Source organism: Mustelus asterias, chromosome 10 (assembly GCF_964213995.1).
Source record: "Mustelus asterias chromosome 10, sMusAst1.hap1.1, whole genome shotgun sequence".
NCBI classification, from domain to species: Eukaryota; Metazoa; Chordata; class Chondrichthyes; order Carcharhiniformes; family Triakidae; genus Mustelus; species Mustelus asterias.
This window is the reverse complement of record NC_135810.1, coordinates 12426562-12444263: the sequence shown is the minus strand read 5'-3', so window position 1 is coordinate 12444263 and position 17702 is coordinate 12426562. Positions and strand designations below refer to the sequence as shown.

Below are 17702 nucleotides of genomic sequence, written 5' to 3'. Positions count from 1 at the left end.
ACTCATAAATAGACCTTGTATTTGGAGTTAAGCCACTGTCCTTACACTGTGACATTAAAAAGCACCTGCTTTTCAGTCCTCACTATATACAGCCCTTGTGGTTATTTTGAAATATCAAAATTTCAAGAGCATTAAATAATTTCAAGAGCATTAAATAATTCTTGCAAACTAAAATAAAAAATGTTCAACATCTGCATGCAGTTTTAATTTTAGAAAGAATATCTCAAGTTGTTTGCTGAATCCATTGGTTTTGCATTTCTGTTATCCTAGTTTCCTTATTTTCTTTTCCAATGTAAGGGCAACAGCAGTCCCACCCCATTGAGTTAAAGTTTATTTATGAGTCACAAGTAGGCTTACATTCACATTGCAATAAAGTTACTGTGAAAATCCCCTGGTCGTCACACTCCTGTTCAGGTACGCTGAGGGAGAATTTCACATGGCCAATCAACCTAACCCACACATCTTTGGACTGCGGGAGGAAACCGGAGCACCCGGAGGAAAACCACGCAGACACGGGGAGAATGCGCAAACTCCACACAGACAGTGGCCCCAAGTCAGGAATCGAACCCGGGTCCCTGGCGCTGTGAGGCAGCAGTGTTAACCACTGTGCCATTGTGCCAACCACTGCCATTGTGCCGGCCCAAGTAAGTTGACAGTAGAATCATGCCTGTTCAAGCACCTGCATAATCACGAGCAGCAGCATGCAAGCTCACCTTTCAAGGCTTTTAAAAAAAAATACGAATAGAATTTACTTTAAATTCAGCCTGTAAACCAGTGCCATACTCAGGGGTATAAATACTTCAGCTGAACATTAAAATAATCAGCTTGGAGAAGTGAAGGCAGGAACGTGGCCACTATAGGAAAATTGCTAGTTGTTTAGTATACTTAACGTAATGGTTGAAATAAATGTTCTACACCCATGATTATTTTGTCACCGTTTGCCCATGACATCTACATTTTTTAAGCAGCAAGACTCTTGATGTCTTAGCTCCAGAAGCTGTGATTTATACAAATGCTCATGACTACAGATAAACATGGCACTGGAACAAAATAAAACTTAGCCACTTTAATTGGTATTTGGGATAAGATCTTATGCAGAGATTTTTTTAAAAATCCAATTCAATCAAATCAAGTCCAATTCAGAGTCTCCACAAGTGAGACATTCCCGATCCAAGCTGACAAGACAGGGCTCTCACCTCCCGTCTTGGGCTTGATCTACATGATCCAAGCTGATTGGAGTAGTTGCACCTGCATTATACAGCAGATCTGAACCCAGGTTGGTCACGAACCCGGGAGGGAGCTTTTCAACTGTCTCAACTTGGGACAGCATATCATGGTCAACCTGACACAATTATTCAGACACAAGTGTAGTGGTCTAGATTTGTGAATTAACTAGTTCAGTTTGTTAATTGTTTTCCGATTCCGGCATATTTGGTGAAAACCGGTTCAGCAAGGATTTAGGATATTTATTTGCAGACAATATTTGCATGTGGCAAAGGTCGCGCAGAGGTCGTTCAGCGTCACTTCAGTGTGGTTGGGGTAATAAGGTTTGCCATCGTGAATGGAAAGGAAAATTCACTCGCACCCATTTCGCACTATGGCCAAAGTTACTTCATGTAGTATCATGGCGGAACACAAAAAACAAACCTTGAGCCAACGCTGTGCCATCTGTGCCATTGGTGAAGGGAATTGCCTCTCTCAAATCCGTCCCTACACACACAACAGATGATATTCAATCCAGAAGGCACACAGTCCACCACCAAAACAGATGGGTGCCCACAACAGTTCGGGACTGGATGGGGTCAATTTTAACTCTGCCCTTCAACTTTCCCCACCCAAATCCGACCATTTACAATTTTAATTGCAGGCGACAAACAGAAAGACATCTTTGAAGAATGGCAGATTGGACTCCGATGATGTGATTGGGGCCAGATAGGCATGCTAACCAAAGACCACACCCCCCCCTCCCCCTCCCCTCCACCCACCGCGAATGCGATGTAGAAGCAGCCTCACCCCGAGTGCGGTGTAGGGGCAGCAATGGCTTGCCTGCCAGGCAAAAGTCAGAACTAGCAGCTTGGACCAGAAGAAGCTCATTGTCCTTGCATTGCTTTATTTACAGCTTTGTGCAACAGGAATTCAAGATGCTCCCCCATTCTCAACTCCCTTCCTGGTGCCAGGGGCCTTCGCCCTTCCGATCTCAACAGCTAGGCAGCTTCTATTTATTCTTTCAAGGGATGTGGGTGTTGTTGGCAAGGCCAGCACCTGTTGTGCATCCCTCATTGCTGAGTGACTTGTTAGGCACAAAACAGTCAACCATTGCCGTGGATCTGAATCACATGTAGGCCAGAGCAGGCAAACGTGGCAGATTTCCTTCCCTAAAAGGATATTAGTTAAGTTTATTTATTAGTCACAAGTAGGCTTACATTAACACTGCAATGAAGTTACTGTGAAAATCCCCTAGTCGCCACACTCCGGTGCCTGTTCGGGTACACAGAGAATTTAGCATGGTCAATGCGCCAAACCAACACGTCTTTTGGACTGTTGGAGAAAACCAGAGCACCCGGAGGAAACACACGCAGACACGGGGGAGAACGTGTAGACTCTGCATGGACAGTGAGCCAAACCGGGAATCGAATCCAGGTCCCTGGTGCTATGAGACAGCGGTGCTAACCACTGTGCCACCGTGCTGCCATTAGTGAATCAGATGGGTTTTTACAACAAATCGATGACTATTGCTGAAACCAGTTTTATGTTTCAGATTTTATTAACTGAATTTAAATTCCACCCGTTGCCTTGGTGGCATTCGAGTACGCATCTCCGGAGTATTAGCCTGGACCTCTGGGATACTAGTTCAGTGACACTGTCACTATACCACCATCTCTCCAAAGATGTCTCATGCCAACTTCCCCGAGATGGCATAAGGCTCTTTACCCTAGAAATAAGACAATTGAGACATGACCCAATAAAGGCCTTTAAAATTATGAAGACGTTTGATAGGGTAGACATATACATCGGAATTTTACTGGCCCACCTGCCATTGGAAACGGATCAGGTGAGGGGGCGGAGCATGAGAAGGTCTGTTGACCTTGGGCGGGATTTCCCGGTTTTGGGATGAATGAGGCCATAAAATTCCGCCCATAAAAATCCAATCCAATCAGCCATTCCAAGAATGTATCACATGGTCCAAACTGTGTTAAAGCTGTATTAAACCAAGAGAATGAATTTTTAAAAATCCTTCAGCGAAAGTTAAATATTTCAGTGAGGCCCCCACTGTTAATTAAAGGCCACAAATACATTTCTGCAGGTTCTCGTGCTATTTTCAGTGTTTCCTCATTATCAGATATTAATTCCTGCTGTAGCTCGAAACACAGTAAGGAGTCTAATAACACCAGGTTAAAGTCCAACAGGTTTATTTGGTAGCAAACACCACTAGCTTTCGGAGCGCTGCTCTTTGGAGGAGCAGCGCTCCAAAAGCTAGTGGTGTTTGCTACCAAATAAACCTGTTGGACTTTAACCTGGTGTTGTTAGACTCCTTACTGTGCTTACCCCAGTCCAACGCCGGCATTTCCACATCGTAGCTAGAAACAGTCAAACAACTCAGTTGCTTTTTTTTTAATATTGCAAATGTTTTCAGTTGAATTTGAGCTCAGACTACACCGTCTCAGGCCTGCCCCTTTATCTGATTTCCTCATTGCCTTTTCTCCTTCCCACCCCCACCTCGAGCACAATGACATTGTCTGGCACGTGCATCCGACCAAAACCTTAAGAATTTAGTCTGGTTGTAGTTACACGTCATTGGACAAGACCAATTCCAAAACAAACGGGATGCTGCTGCGCCAAGTCTAAGTTGTTCATTCTCCTGACTTGGAATTGTAATCGCCATTCCTTCACTGCTGCTGGGTCCAAATACTGGTACGTGCCCCCTGCCCAAGCAGCATTGATTCAAGATGGCACCGAAGAATGGCGACTCCTTGTGAGCTGTCCCCAGCATACCCTATAATTCTATCTATTACCCTTGCTGTATGCTTTTAAAACTCTATTCTAACTCTTCTAAACTCTTAAACAATGCTCTAATTCAATCTCTTGCAAGTTTGGAGATATTAAGTTGATCTTTCTTGACACCCTAGCTATGACTGTGACACTACATTCTGCTCTCCTCTCCTTCTCTATGAACGGTATGCTTTGTCTGTATCGCACGCAAGAAACAATACTTTTCACTGTCTGCTAATACATGTGACAATAATAAATCAAATCAAATCATTACAGGTGTGCCTACACCACAATTATTGCAGCGATTCAAAGCGGCAGCTCACCACCACCTCCTCAGGGGCAATTAGGGATGGGTAATAAATGTCAGCCTAGCCAGCGACGTCCACATCGCATCAATTAATTTTTTCAAAATCCATCAGTATTTCTGGCATTGCTTTCAATTTCCCACTGTCGCAACAGCGTATACGAGTACAGCCCTTAAATAACATGCCAAACAAAATCAAAGCAACATGCGTTCAGTTGCCAACTATCTCTATTTTAAACTTAAGCAATTATATAACATACTAAAAAAACAGTATTTTTAAAAAGCTCTTACCAGTGTGAGTTCTCAGGTGTGCTTTTAAGTGGGAGCTTTTGGTATACACTTTAGAGCAACCTAGGAAACAGAATGAGAGACAGTGAAGTACATATTTCAGTTACATACTAAAAATATGATGGTGCACTTTTAACTACCAGAGCACCATTGTCATCATACAGCACCTGTCAAGTTTGATCATGTGCATCTATTGACTGCCCATTAACAATGTTTACAAGAGCACCAGACAATATTGCTTTCAGCACTTTGATGGTGAGTTACACCTGCATATATTCAAACATACTTCTCTCCGCGCATGCCAAGTATCCTTCCATAGTCGGGTACAGAAGAATTACTAACTCAACTCAGTTTTCTGAGAGATTTTATTACGTATCCCAACTCGGAAATATGGGAGACACCTCTCATTTTAAATTGATCATGCTAGTTCACTGCAAGCACCAAGAATAAAAGAACAAGCTTGCTTTTAAATAGTGCCTTTCAAGACGTCAGATGTCGTCACTGTTTAATGTAGACAAATGAAACAAAAACATTTATCACAGCCTCAAGATGTCCAAAGCATTTTACAGAGGTACGGGCTGGTCAGAGAATCAGGGAGCACTCCTGAAAGGAGGGACGTAGGTTAATATCTCATCCAAAAGGTGCTTCCTCCAACAGTGCAACATTCCCTCAGTACGGCACCAAAGTGTCAGCCTGGATTATGTACCCATGTGTCTGAAGTGAATCTGTAAAGGCCTTTAATTCAGAAAATGTTTCACATCTACTTAAAGGAAAATTCAAGGTTAATAACATGATTTCCAGTTATGATGATGTTCAGTTATAATCATTTTTTAAAAAAGGTCCATTTTCTTCATTACAACTGAATGGTAACACAATCAGAGGGGCAAAATATTCAAACAAATCAACCTCAAATCTCTTTTATTGATGTACGCATGTAGCCTTGCTGATTAGATCCATTACAAAGAACAAAAGAGCACAGGAACAGGCCATTCGGCCCACCAAGTCTGCGCCAATATGCAGTTTCTATCTCTCTGTTCACCTCCCGTTCATGTGTCTATCAAGATACACCTTGAATGTTGCCAAGGTGCCTGTTTCCACCACCTCCACTGGCAGTGGGTTCCAGGCTCCCACCACCCTGTGTGAGAAAAACTTTCCTTGCACGTCTCCCCTAAACTTACCCTCTCTCACCTTAAACCTGTGCCCTCTTGTAGTTGAACCTTCCACCATGACTATCCACTCTATCTCTGCCTCTCATCATTTTGTAGACTTCTATCAGATCGTTCCTCAGCCTCCATCTTTCCAGTGAAAACAACCCGAGTTTACCCAACCTCTCCTCAGACCAAACACCCCCCAGACCAGGCAACATCCTGGTAAACCTTCTTTGCACCCTCTCCAAAGCATCCACATTTTTTTCTGGTAGTGTGACTCATAATGATTTCAAAAGAAACATAACTGGCAATCCAATAAAAAGCAATAAAGTAGAAACAAGTCCAAGACTACTTTTCCCCTTCACTTGTTTCAGTTTTACTAGTCCTCTAACTGCAGAAAGATGAGAAGCAACAAAGCAGCAAGAGCTAATGGGACTGGCTCTCAAGAGCTCCTGTGACATTGGGTTTCCTCCTGTGAATGCTGCTCTGATAAAAGAGCAACTCAAACCTTCCAATTCAATGATGCTAGTCCTTGTGTTGTAACCTCAGTATTCAAAGTGAAACCTGTTCGCCTCTGCCGCAAATACAATGGCAGCACAACACCTTTAATTAGAGTCTGCAAGCAAGGAAAGAATTTCCTGGTTGGAGCAGCAGATTACGACTACATGTACAGTACCTCAAATCAGACTTGTATAACCAAATTAACCCTGATGATTGTGAGGACACTATCATAAAGAGGTGCAGGAGTAACAATTCGGCAATCATTACATGCAAATACAAAACCAAACTGTACTGCACCATTTTATGCGGAAATCTTGCCATTTAAGTGAGTGATTCCTTCTTCCCTCAGAATTTCCTACACTTTTTATTTCACCCTCGCTGGTTACTGGAAGGCACATTTCAAATAGAAAGAGAGGCAGGCAGGCACTCCAGCGAGGGGAAGAGAGGCAGGCACACCAGCGAGGGGGAGGGGGGCAAGCAGGCAGGCACTCCAGCGAGGGGGAGAGAGGTAGGCACTCCAGCGAGGGGGAGAGAGACAGATTTTATTGCCCGAAGATATTTTGGGGAATGGAGAGGGTAGAAGAGAATCAGGCTAATGAGTTGGATGATTTGCCATGGTTATAATGAAAGCAGAGCAGGTGTGAAGGGCTGAAGGGCCTATTTTCTATATTTCTATGTCATAATGAAGGCAGGGACGTAAAGTTCAATGAGCTGCTTAAATGTCCATTGACTTTGGCAAAGCTTTCACACTGGTCTCAGTAAGATTGGGATGAAGGAGAGGGGAAGGAAAGGAGAGAAAGTCCCATCACTGAAATCAATATCTATCAGGACCATACTCGCCCTCCACCCCTCCATCTTGACCCCTGGCCCGTCCTGATCATCTGTAACCTCATCCAGCCTCTGCTGATAGGTCACCGACCATAAACATCTATCTCTCTACAGATGCTGCCAGACCCGCTGAGCACTTTTTCCAGAATTTCCATCTTTACACCAAATTTCCTTTCTTCGTTCATTAAAATCCCAAAAACACATCTTTGGGCCAAGAAGTGACATGATTTTTTCCTTTAAAAATATTGCACCAAAGTAAGATGGGTTGCGTTATAACATAACCAGTAACTCTGAGGCTTAGTGAGTAACTAAAATATATAGACTAGGAAAATGATCATAGGTACCTCTGATCATTGCCAGGGTGACAATGGGAACACACTTAACCTCAAAGAACATAGTTTATGGGCATAACAAATAGGGAACATTTTCCCAGAGAAGGTACTACAAAGGGTTGCGAATGAAACCCAATCCATCACGCAAACCAGCCTCCCATCATTGACTCAGTCTACATTTCCCGCTATCTTGGAAAAGCAGCCAGCATAATCAAGGACCCCATGCACCCCGGACATTCTCTCTTCCACCTTTGTCCGTCAGGAAAAAGATACAAAAGTCTGAGGTTACGTACCAACCGACTCAAGAACAGCTACTTCCCTGCTGCCATCAGACTTTTGAATGGATCCACCTCGCATTAAGCTGATCTTTCTCTACACCCTAGCTATGACTGTAACACTACATTCTGCACTCTCTCCTTTCCTTATCTATGAACGGTATGCTTTGTACAATGCACAAGAAACAATATTTTTCACTGTATACTAATACATGTGACAATGATAAATCAAATCAAATATGTAATTGACCTAATTAAGGAGTCACTTAATGGTGCTAATTAAAGTAGCACCGTAACTTTATAATCATTGACTTGGTTGCCTGTTGTGTCAGCACCCCAGGGTAAAGAGAGGTGGCTGCACAACAGGAGTTGGTTGTTACTTTTGACTTGATTTGATTTATTATTGTCACATGTATTAACATACAGTGAAAAGTACTGATTCTTGCACGCTATACAGACAACACATACCATTCGTAGAGAAGGAAAGGAGAGAGTGCAGAATGTAGTGTTATAGTCATAGCTAGGGTGTAGAGAAAGATCAACCTAGTGCAAGGTAGGTCCATTCAAAAGTCTGACAGCAGCAGGGAAGAAGCTGTTCTTGAGTCAGTTGGTACGTGACCTCAGACTTTTGTATCTTTTTCCCGAAGGAAGAAAGTGGGAGAGAGAATGTCCGGGGTGCGTGGGGTCCTTAATTATGCTGGCTGCTTTGCCAAGGCAGCGGGAAGAGTAGACAGAGTCAATGGATGGGAGGCTGGTTTGGTGAAGACAATTAAAAAATACCAGCAGGAAATAGCAAGACTGCTGACTTGCCATTTAATGTTGAATTGCTGGAGATGGATGTCTCAGATGGTCATGGGCCAAATGAGGTCTCTGTCATTCCCCTGATACTGACAGATGCTCCACTGCCTCCAAGTAACTCCTGCTATTGGGCCTCAGTACTGCTTGCACTGGTCACCAAAGATTGGCCAGTCCCATTTAAAAACAAAAACTTTGAGGTCGAATCCACAACCTGCGCTGAACAATCGGAACTTGCCTGGTGAGCAAGTTCCTGCCCTCAGTGCTTGTGGGTTAAGAAACCAGGGTGGTTACAGACAGCATCCTCTTAGTGATCGTTATGTAGTGCCCCCATTGCAGGAGTTGAACATGACTCACTCAGAGAACGGTACAATTGAGATTAGTTACTCTTTCCAAGTCTCAGATATGAGCACTGGCTGGATATGAAGGTAAATTAAGATAACAGCATCCACAGAAGCCCGTTGAGCAGTCACATCTCCAGAAGAGATGAGACGAGAGGAAAAGGGTAGGAAGAAACAAAAGTTTAAAGTTAAAGTTTATTTGTTAGTGTCACAAGTAGACTTACATTAACACTGCAATAAAATTACTGTGAAAATCTCCTCGTCGCCACACTCAGGCACCTGTTTGGGGACACGGAGGGATAATTTAGCATGGCCAATGCACCCAACTAGCACATCTTTTGGACTGTGGGAGGAAACTCATGCAGACACAGGAGAATGCGCAAACTCCACACAGTGACCCAAGCCGGGAATCGAACCCGGGTCCCTGACGCTGAGGCAGCAGTGCTAACCACTGTGCCACCCATACAAGAAAGACAAAATAAAACTCAGTTAGGTTACACCTGCAACCTTGAAATAGTACAAATACATTTTAAGGTGATTGAAAGGGTTAGAAAAATAGAGACGCACCTAAGCTTTATAAACCAGTGAGATGCAACCAGTCATCCGTGTAGACTTCACTATAGATAGACAATTTATTTCCTTTATTTTTATAAGATGAGAACATAGGGTGGCGGCTACATTGTATTTTTAATTGTTGAAATAATGGAACTCTTTATGTAGAACAATAGCTGATTTAACCATATTCGACAAAAGCAGAACTCATCTGGGCTTCATGGTGACAAGATGATCGAGAGCCAGATTCTACCTCTTCAGGTGGGAATGGGCACTTGGGCCATTTCCCAACATCACAATCCCACCTCCTGTGTGGCCACACGTGCCCAAAGTATATTCCTTCCCCCCACACCACCACAGGAGCTGGGGGCAGACTGGGTTCAGGACCATTGTGTCTGGCTCCAGCCTATGAAGGAAGGGACAGGCAGTTGTTAAGATGGCCAGGTGTGGACACCCTTCCCGTTCACTGGGACATCAGCTCAGTTCTGTAGAGGAGCAAGTGAGGTTCCCTAACACTCATATCTTCTCCATATCATCCATGCTCCTTCTCTCTTTCGCTCCACTTACCCAAACCCATACCACCTAAACTTTCGCATGCCCACTCACCCAGTATCCATTATGTACAGAACTTGAGACCTCTAATACCATTGGGCAGTCTTATTCATAATGGATTTCATTGTACAGCTATATAATCAAAGCCGCCAGAGATTAATACATTTTAAAATATCAGAGATCTGCTCAAGCTTAAATGAAGGTGACACATGGCGGCAGGAACATCACCAAGTGCAATATCCTCTCTAAGTCACACAATATTGACATGGAACTATATTGCTGTTCCTTCGCGGTCACGGGATCAAAATCCTGGAACTTCCTTCCTAACAGCACTGTGGGTGCACCTGTACCAGCAGTTCAAGGGCAGAGCTCATGACCACTTTCTCAAAGGCAAGTAGGCACGGGCAACAAACATTGACTTTGCCAGCGAGGGCCATATCCTATGAAATAATTTTTAAAATCTAAGTGTCTGAGCTGCCATTCAAATGGGAAAAAAAAAGTAATGGAGGTCAAATGGCACAGACAAATCTGAGTACCAATACTGTTCAATGCAAAAGAGCACTTTATCCATTGGATAATGTACTCTGATGCAACTGCGCACCTTTCCACTTTCACAATGCTGATCAATTTAATGGTCACTTACCTTTTCAGAACAAAGCCCATCACTAATCTTTGTATTAGAAATATATTTAAACTTATCACACATCATTATATTATGACATTCAATACCTATTAAATTTAGCTGTCAAAAGGTTCCTGACTACAGGCAAGAGCTCTCCCATGGTTCATGACATCACTAAGCTGTCACGAAGCACACTGCATTCAAATGTCAATCAGACTCCATGAAAATAACAGGTAGCCTAAAATGCCCGCTTCTGCAATGGAGCTGACATTCTGTATGAGAGCCTGCGACACGCAGCCTTATCCCACATGGATTGATATAGCTGGCAGTGGGAATGGTTGCAGGACTTCTGCAAACAGGGTCTGCTTGCCTCCGCTTGCACCCGCCTTGTCCCTCATTGAGATGGGAAAATCCAGCCCTGAATCTTTAACAAAATGCCTTTATACACACCCATGGCAACGTTCCTCAGATTTATTTTATGTGTCACTTTGATCATTTTTGGTGTAGAATATTTAGTCAAACTGTGAGCAGGTGGATTAAGAGATACACACTCAGATTAAAAGTTCAAGAAGAAGCAATGAGCTCCACTTCATAAGCAACCCAATAGACTTCAGATAATCCATACCAGAAGGATTGCAGCTGATAGGGCGGCATTGTGGCACAGTGGTTAGCACTGCTGCCTCACAGCGTCAGGGACCCGGGTTCAATTCTGGCCTTGGGTGACTATCTGTTTAGAGTTTGCATGTTCCCCCCGTGTCTGCATGGGTTTCTTCCAGCTGCTCCGGTTTCTTCCAAAGATGTGCAGGTTAACTGGATTAGCCTTGGGAAATGTGTGGGCCTATGGGGATAGGGAAGGGGAAAGAGGGCCTGGATAAAATACTCCATCAGAGAGTCGGTGCAGAATCGATGAGCCAAATGGCCTCCTTCTGCACTGCAAGGATTCTATGAATCTGGATTCTGCGTCAAATCAAGATTATTTGTTTCTGAAACTATAGACAATTTAAATAAAGAAATGTGCACCTTAAGAAATCAAATTAAATAGCTTTAATGCATTTGGCTTCTTAGAAGAAATAAATATTATTGTTCCATTTAATTCATAGTCCAGGTGAATCGTGTTCACTGTAAGTGAAGACAATTGTACAAGATAGCAAACCTGAAGGACCTCAGATAACTGCTGGCATCAGAAACCTGCCTTTGCTGAATCGCATGGTCAACTTCCACATTGAAGGACAAAGAACAAAGAAAATTACAGCGCAGGAACAGGCCCTTCGGCCCTCCAAGCCTGCACTGACCATGCTGCCCGACTTTACTAAAACCCCCTACCCTTCTGGGGACCATATCCCTCTATTCCCATCCTATTCATGTATTTGTCCAGACGCCCCTTAAAAGTCACTATTGTATCTGCTTCCACTACCTCCCCCAGCAACGAGTTCCAGGCACCCACCACCTTCTGTGTAAAAAATCTGCCTCGGACATCTCCTTTAAATCTTGTCCCTCCCACCTTAAACCTGTGCCCCCTAGCAATTGACTCTTCCACCCTGGGAAAAAACTGACTATCCACTCTGTCCATGCCTCTCATAATCTTGTAGACAAGAGTATAGTTTTGATCCATCAATCTTTGTGTTATGGGCCCAGCACGCTTCCGCTGCGCCACTCTGCTCCTTTATTACCCATAAAGGTTCTGCTCCCATGTTCATATTTTATGATCCAAACAAATCCCAATTTCTTCTGCCTGAAATGTAGCCCAGGTTAACACTATTAGATCGAGCTATCCATGACAAGATCTCTTTCCATGTACTTCCTGCTTCTGCTCAACACTGCTCCTGGCCATTACAATGCACACAAAGCTGCCATAACTCTTGGGAACAGGAGCTGTAGTTGCCGTAGCCACCACCTGTTGCAACTTGAGAGGACTAACTCAAAATTCTTCACCGCCTAATCCTTACTCCATACAGTGCAACCTCTGAACATCTCAATCAATTCAAATGAGTTGTAGAGGAGCCCCAGGAAATGAAATGACTTGCACTTTGACTGAGTAATTCAACAGAGGTCTGATTAATGGGTTTGCTAGGGTAGATGTAAACATGTTACTACTCAATGAGGAGAGATCAAAACTGAGGGCCATAAATGTAGGATTGTCACCAAAAAAAAAAATCCATGGGTGATCCAAAAGAAAATTATTTACTCAACCCAGGCAGCACGGTGGCACAGTGGTTAGCACTGCTGCCTCATTGTGCCAGGGACCCGGGGTCCAATTCCGGCCTTGGGTCTGTGGAGTTTGCACATTCTCCCCGTGTCTGTGTGGATTTCCTCCGGGTGCTCCGGTTTCCTCCCACAATCCAAAAAATGTGCAGGTTCGGTTGATTGGCCATGATAAATTGCTCCTTTCTGTCAGGGGGACTAGGAGGGTAAATATGTGGGATTGTGGGAATAGGATTTGGGTGGGATTGTTGTCGGTGCAGACTCGATGGACCAAATGGTCTCCTTCTGCACTGTAGATTCTACGATTCTATGAATTAGTAAGGATTGAAATGTAGTTACTATTTCGGGATCGTGGCAATATAACCAGTGGACTTGTCCCTTCCCCAACACTTCTATGGAGATCTTGAAAGTCTACGAGCAATAATAACCATCCTCACCAACCCCTAGATACATCCTCATGCCTGTTCAGCCTACCTGATTACAGGGTTAGGATCTTATTCAATCTCATGTCCCCCAGCAGCAAGAAGGTATCGCTATGAAATTTGGCATTTTCGAATATCCCTTTACAAGTAACATTTCCACAAAAATATCTTAGCTGCCAACGAGAGTAAGCGATGCTAACTGCACTAGGAGTTGTGATGCAAAAGCCTTTCCTTACAAACACCCACATAAGTGCAGGAATCTCAGCAAATTTCAGTTCCCCACTGCCCCTTACCACCCAAGGCAGCGTTACAATCCAACAAATCCTCCAACTCTCAGCCCCCTGCCACTTGACGATCTGAGCCTCATGCCAAGGAATGACCATAACCCACCGGCAATCAATGCACTACTGAACACAGCTATATAGCTGAATAACACTCTCAATCTATATATCTGCAAGAACTGGATGGCGTGTACATTGTTAGATATCAACACTTTTGACAGCATCATTAGAAAGCAGTTGTTTGCATAATAAAATTATTGGGTGCTTTACAGGGCAAAAAGCTGGGGAAACCTTCTTGGGTGCAGCAAGAAGGGAAAACGATCTTCATAAATAGGTTTCTAGGAGACTTCTGATGTCAACCAAAAAGGCAGGAAGTCAAAGAATTGACCTCTATTTGTTGCACAGACACACTGTTGGCTATTTAATGCTGCACTCAGATTTGGAAAGGAATTCTAATGTGAACAAATTGCAGTCTAGTCAACATCAGGTACAATCAACATCCAGGCAATAATGTCCAATGCACAAAGTATTTACAACAGGACTGAGCCGTACAGTGGACATACTGTCCTAAATTCAAAGGATTCCCATTCACTAAATCATTCTTTTCAAATCAAATTAAAATAAAACCAGCCTTTTATTGATGAAAAACCCAACTGTCAAGGAAACTCATCAACGTTAAACAAGCAAATTTCCAAAGCAACGGTACTTCAATTATTATTTGGAAAAGGATTGCACGGTCCAAAGATCATAGAATCATAGAAACCCTACAGTGCAGAAGGAGGCCATTCGGCCCATCGAGTCTGCACCGACCACAATCCCACCCAGGCCCTACCCCCACATATTTACCCACTAATCCCACTAACCTGCGCATCACAGGACTCTAAGGGGCAATTTTTAACCTGGCCAATCAACCTAACCCGCACATCTTTGGACTGTGGGAGGAAACCGGAGCACCCGGAGGAAACCCACGCAGACACAAGGAGAATGTGCAAACTCCACACAGACAGTGACCCGAGCCGGGAATCGAACCCGGGACCCTGGAGCTGTGAAGCAGCAGTGCTAACCACTGTGCTACCGTGCCGGTGTTCATCAAAAGTGTTTGATGTGAGGTTGATTGGCCATGCTAAATTGCTCCTTAGTGTCAGGGGGATTATCAAGGTAAATATAGAATCATAAAATCCCTGCAGTGCAGAAGGAGGCCATTCAACCCATCGAGACTGCACCGACAACAATCCAACCTCATTCCCATAGCCCCACATATTTACCCTGCCAATCCCCCTGACACAAGGGTCAATTTAGCATGGCCAATCAACCTAACCTGCACATCTTTGGACTGTGGGAGGAAACCAGGAAACCCAGAGGAAACCCATGCAGACATTGGGAGAATGTGCAAACTCCACACAGTGAGCCGAGGCCGGAATTGAACCCAGGTCCCTGAAGCTGTGAGGCGGCAGCGCTAATCACTGTGCCAAATATGTGAGGTTACGGGGATAGGGCTTGGGTGGGCAGACTCAATGGGCCAAATGGCCTCCTTCCGCACTGTAGGTATGCTATGATTCTAGATCATCTGTCCTGTTTTAACGATTACATTTTAACTTAAAACTCCCTTTTGAAATAAAGCTAATGACTATTGGCCATATTCTAAGAGAATATGTTTTACCATGCGGGCGAGACCAAAACTTGAGATCATAATCCAGTGAATAATAGGGAATTCAGGAGAAACTTCTTTACCAAATGTGTAGTTAAGAATACAGAGCTCGCTACCTCAAGTAGTTCAGGTGAATTGTATCGATGAATTTAAGGGGATGCCAGATAAGAGAAAGAAATAGATGGAACTGTTGATAGGGTTCCATGATGAAGTAGGGTTGGAGGGTGCTCTTGTGGATCATATGCACTAGAAAAGACTAGTTAGACCAAATAGCCTGTTTCTGTATTGTATGCTCTAGGTAACACGTAATTCCTTTTAAAATTGTACCACGTACCTGGAAAGTCACAATGATGGATCCTTCTCTTCTCCAGTTCTGGATTGTTTCTCCGGTTGAACCTAGGTGGTGGCACATTCTGTTGTGTTACTTGCAGGGTTGACGGGAGAGCATGGGCTCCAGTGGGCGACACCAATTTGCAGGCAATAGATGCGGCATACGACGGAGGTGGCGTCATGTTTTGCAGCAGTTCTGGTTGCCTGTCGGGGCTACCAGGCTCAGAGTTTGGTGGCGAGGGTGGCAGGTATGTAGGCTGTTGCGAGAAGAAGGGTGTTGACCCAGTAAACGTGCCCGCTGAGATAGAATGAAAATGTTTCAATGTTGCCTGCTGGTGCACCCTGCCGAGCGTGTTCATGCCAGGCATTCCCGTTGGCACGGAAGCATTGGCAAGGTTGCCCATACATGGCACATTACTTGGTGCGTGAGAAGTGTTACCAGGAACGTTTACCAAGTCTGGGGAACTCAGTAGCTGGTACAGCTGACCTTGTTGTGGGGATGCAGGCAGGTGCATTTCAGGAGAGGGCAGCTCCTGTTTAATGAACACGGTATTGACGTCCGGTGACTGCGACGTGTTAAACACACTGGTGAACTCTGGCAAGGCCTGGGTGGCAAGTGTTCTGTTTGCTTGGGTGAAAGCCGTAACTGCCTCGGAATGGGGCTGAAGCATGGATGGTCTTTGCGGCTTACAAAGGCCAGTTCGCAAGTAAGTGATGTCGGGCAGAATCACGTTGATATTGACGCTGTACGGCGAGCTTCTTTCATCCTGGAAAAATTCATCCACCACCGAAGCACTGTCCCTTCTGTACTTCTTCACCTCTGGAACTGGCAATGGCTGGGGAGATAGATATTTCTCCATCTCACACCTAGTCTGCATGGAAAGAAAAAGGTGGTATGTAATGAATAAGTTCTAAAAAAAGACACAATTAAAAAAAAATACAAGGGTGAAGTGCATTCAAATTGGTCTCTTGGAAGAGTTGCCAATATTAAAATCAAGCACTGGCACGACACATATCACTTCTTTTTAATGGGCCTACTATATATTAAACTGATCTTTCTCTACACCCTACCTGTGACTATAACACTATATTCTGCGCATGGTGGCATAGTGGTTAGCACTGCTGCCTCTCAGCGCCAGGGATCCGGGTCCGATTCCCGGCCTGGGTAACTGTCTGTGTGGAGTTTGCACGTTGTCCCCGTGTCTGCGTGGGTTTCTGGCAGGTGCTTCGGTTTCCTCCCAGTCAGAAAGACGCGCTGGTTAGGTGTATTGGCTATGCTAAATTCTCCCTCAGTGTACCCGAACAGGTGCCAGAATGTGGCGATGAGGGGATTTTCACAGCAACTTCATTGCAGTGTTAACGTAAGCCTACTTGTGGCTAATAAATAAACTTTTTTTAAAAATTGAATTTCAACTCTTTCTTTTCCTCCTCCCCTATGTACTCTATGAACGAAATGCTTTGTCTGTATAGCATGCAAGAAACAATACTTTTCACTGTATCCCAATACACGTGACAATAATAAATCAAATGTTGCAAGCCACGGCACTTTAAAAACCCACGAAATAATTTTCTAACCAAAATTCACAAGACATTTCAAATTTGTAACCTTGAAGTAGCCAATGTGTTAAGGCTCAGTGTCCCTGTGTCACCACTGAAATATTGGAAAGACAGTCAGAACTATACCAACAGTGACACTGATTGACAAAACAAAACCATTAACGTGGACACCGTTGTTCCATAAGGCCCAGTCTAGTCAACATTCAAATGGTGGATGTCCATGTTGGACGCACGCACGCACGCACGCACGCACGCACGCACACACGCACACACGCACACACGCACACACGCACACACGCACACTTTATCAAATGACGTTAAACATTAATAAGACTGCAGGGAGGTGAAAATGAAAAAAATCATTCTTCAGTTGAAATGATTGCATTATTCCAGCTAACCTTGTTTGAAACGAAACTGATTTTATTTAAAAATTGCCATCTTTGATGTTTAAGCGTTTTACTTGTGGGGGAGAAAAGATAATTATGAAAGTTGTATACTGAAATGCTGATAGATTTCAGAGCCTCAAGGTTCATTAAAAGTCTATGTTCATGTCAAACTCCCTGCCCCTATTTAGCCTGGCTCTGGGAGCTTAGCAATGCGAGGGTGTGAAAAATGGCATGTGCTAGACAGCTGCTGCAACAATGAACATGATGCACAACCTAGAAGATAAGTGGCTGAATGTGGGGTCAAATTTCAGCCACTCCAAAGTCTTTCCAGGGCAGAAAAATAGAATA

The 17702-nt window shown here is 44.0% G+C and overlaps 1 protein-coding gene across 1 annotated transcript in view; it reads right to left on the bottom strand.

The window, feature by feature from the left end:
• klf5a (Kruppel like factor 5a) overlaps positions 1-17702 on the bottom strand; it is a 50059-nt gene that overhangs the window by 18706 nt on the left and 13651 nt on the right. The window contains exons 2-3 of the mRNA XM_078221575.1: positions 15416-16283; positions 4586-4645 (exon numbers count right to left, since the gene is read on the bottom strand). Of these exons, the coding sequence (XP_078077701.1) occupies positions 4586-4645; positions 15416-16283 (928 nt within the window). The remainder of the gene's footprint in view (positions 1-4585; positions 4646-15415; positions 16284-17702) is intronic.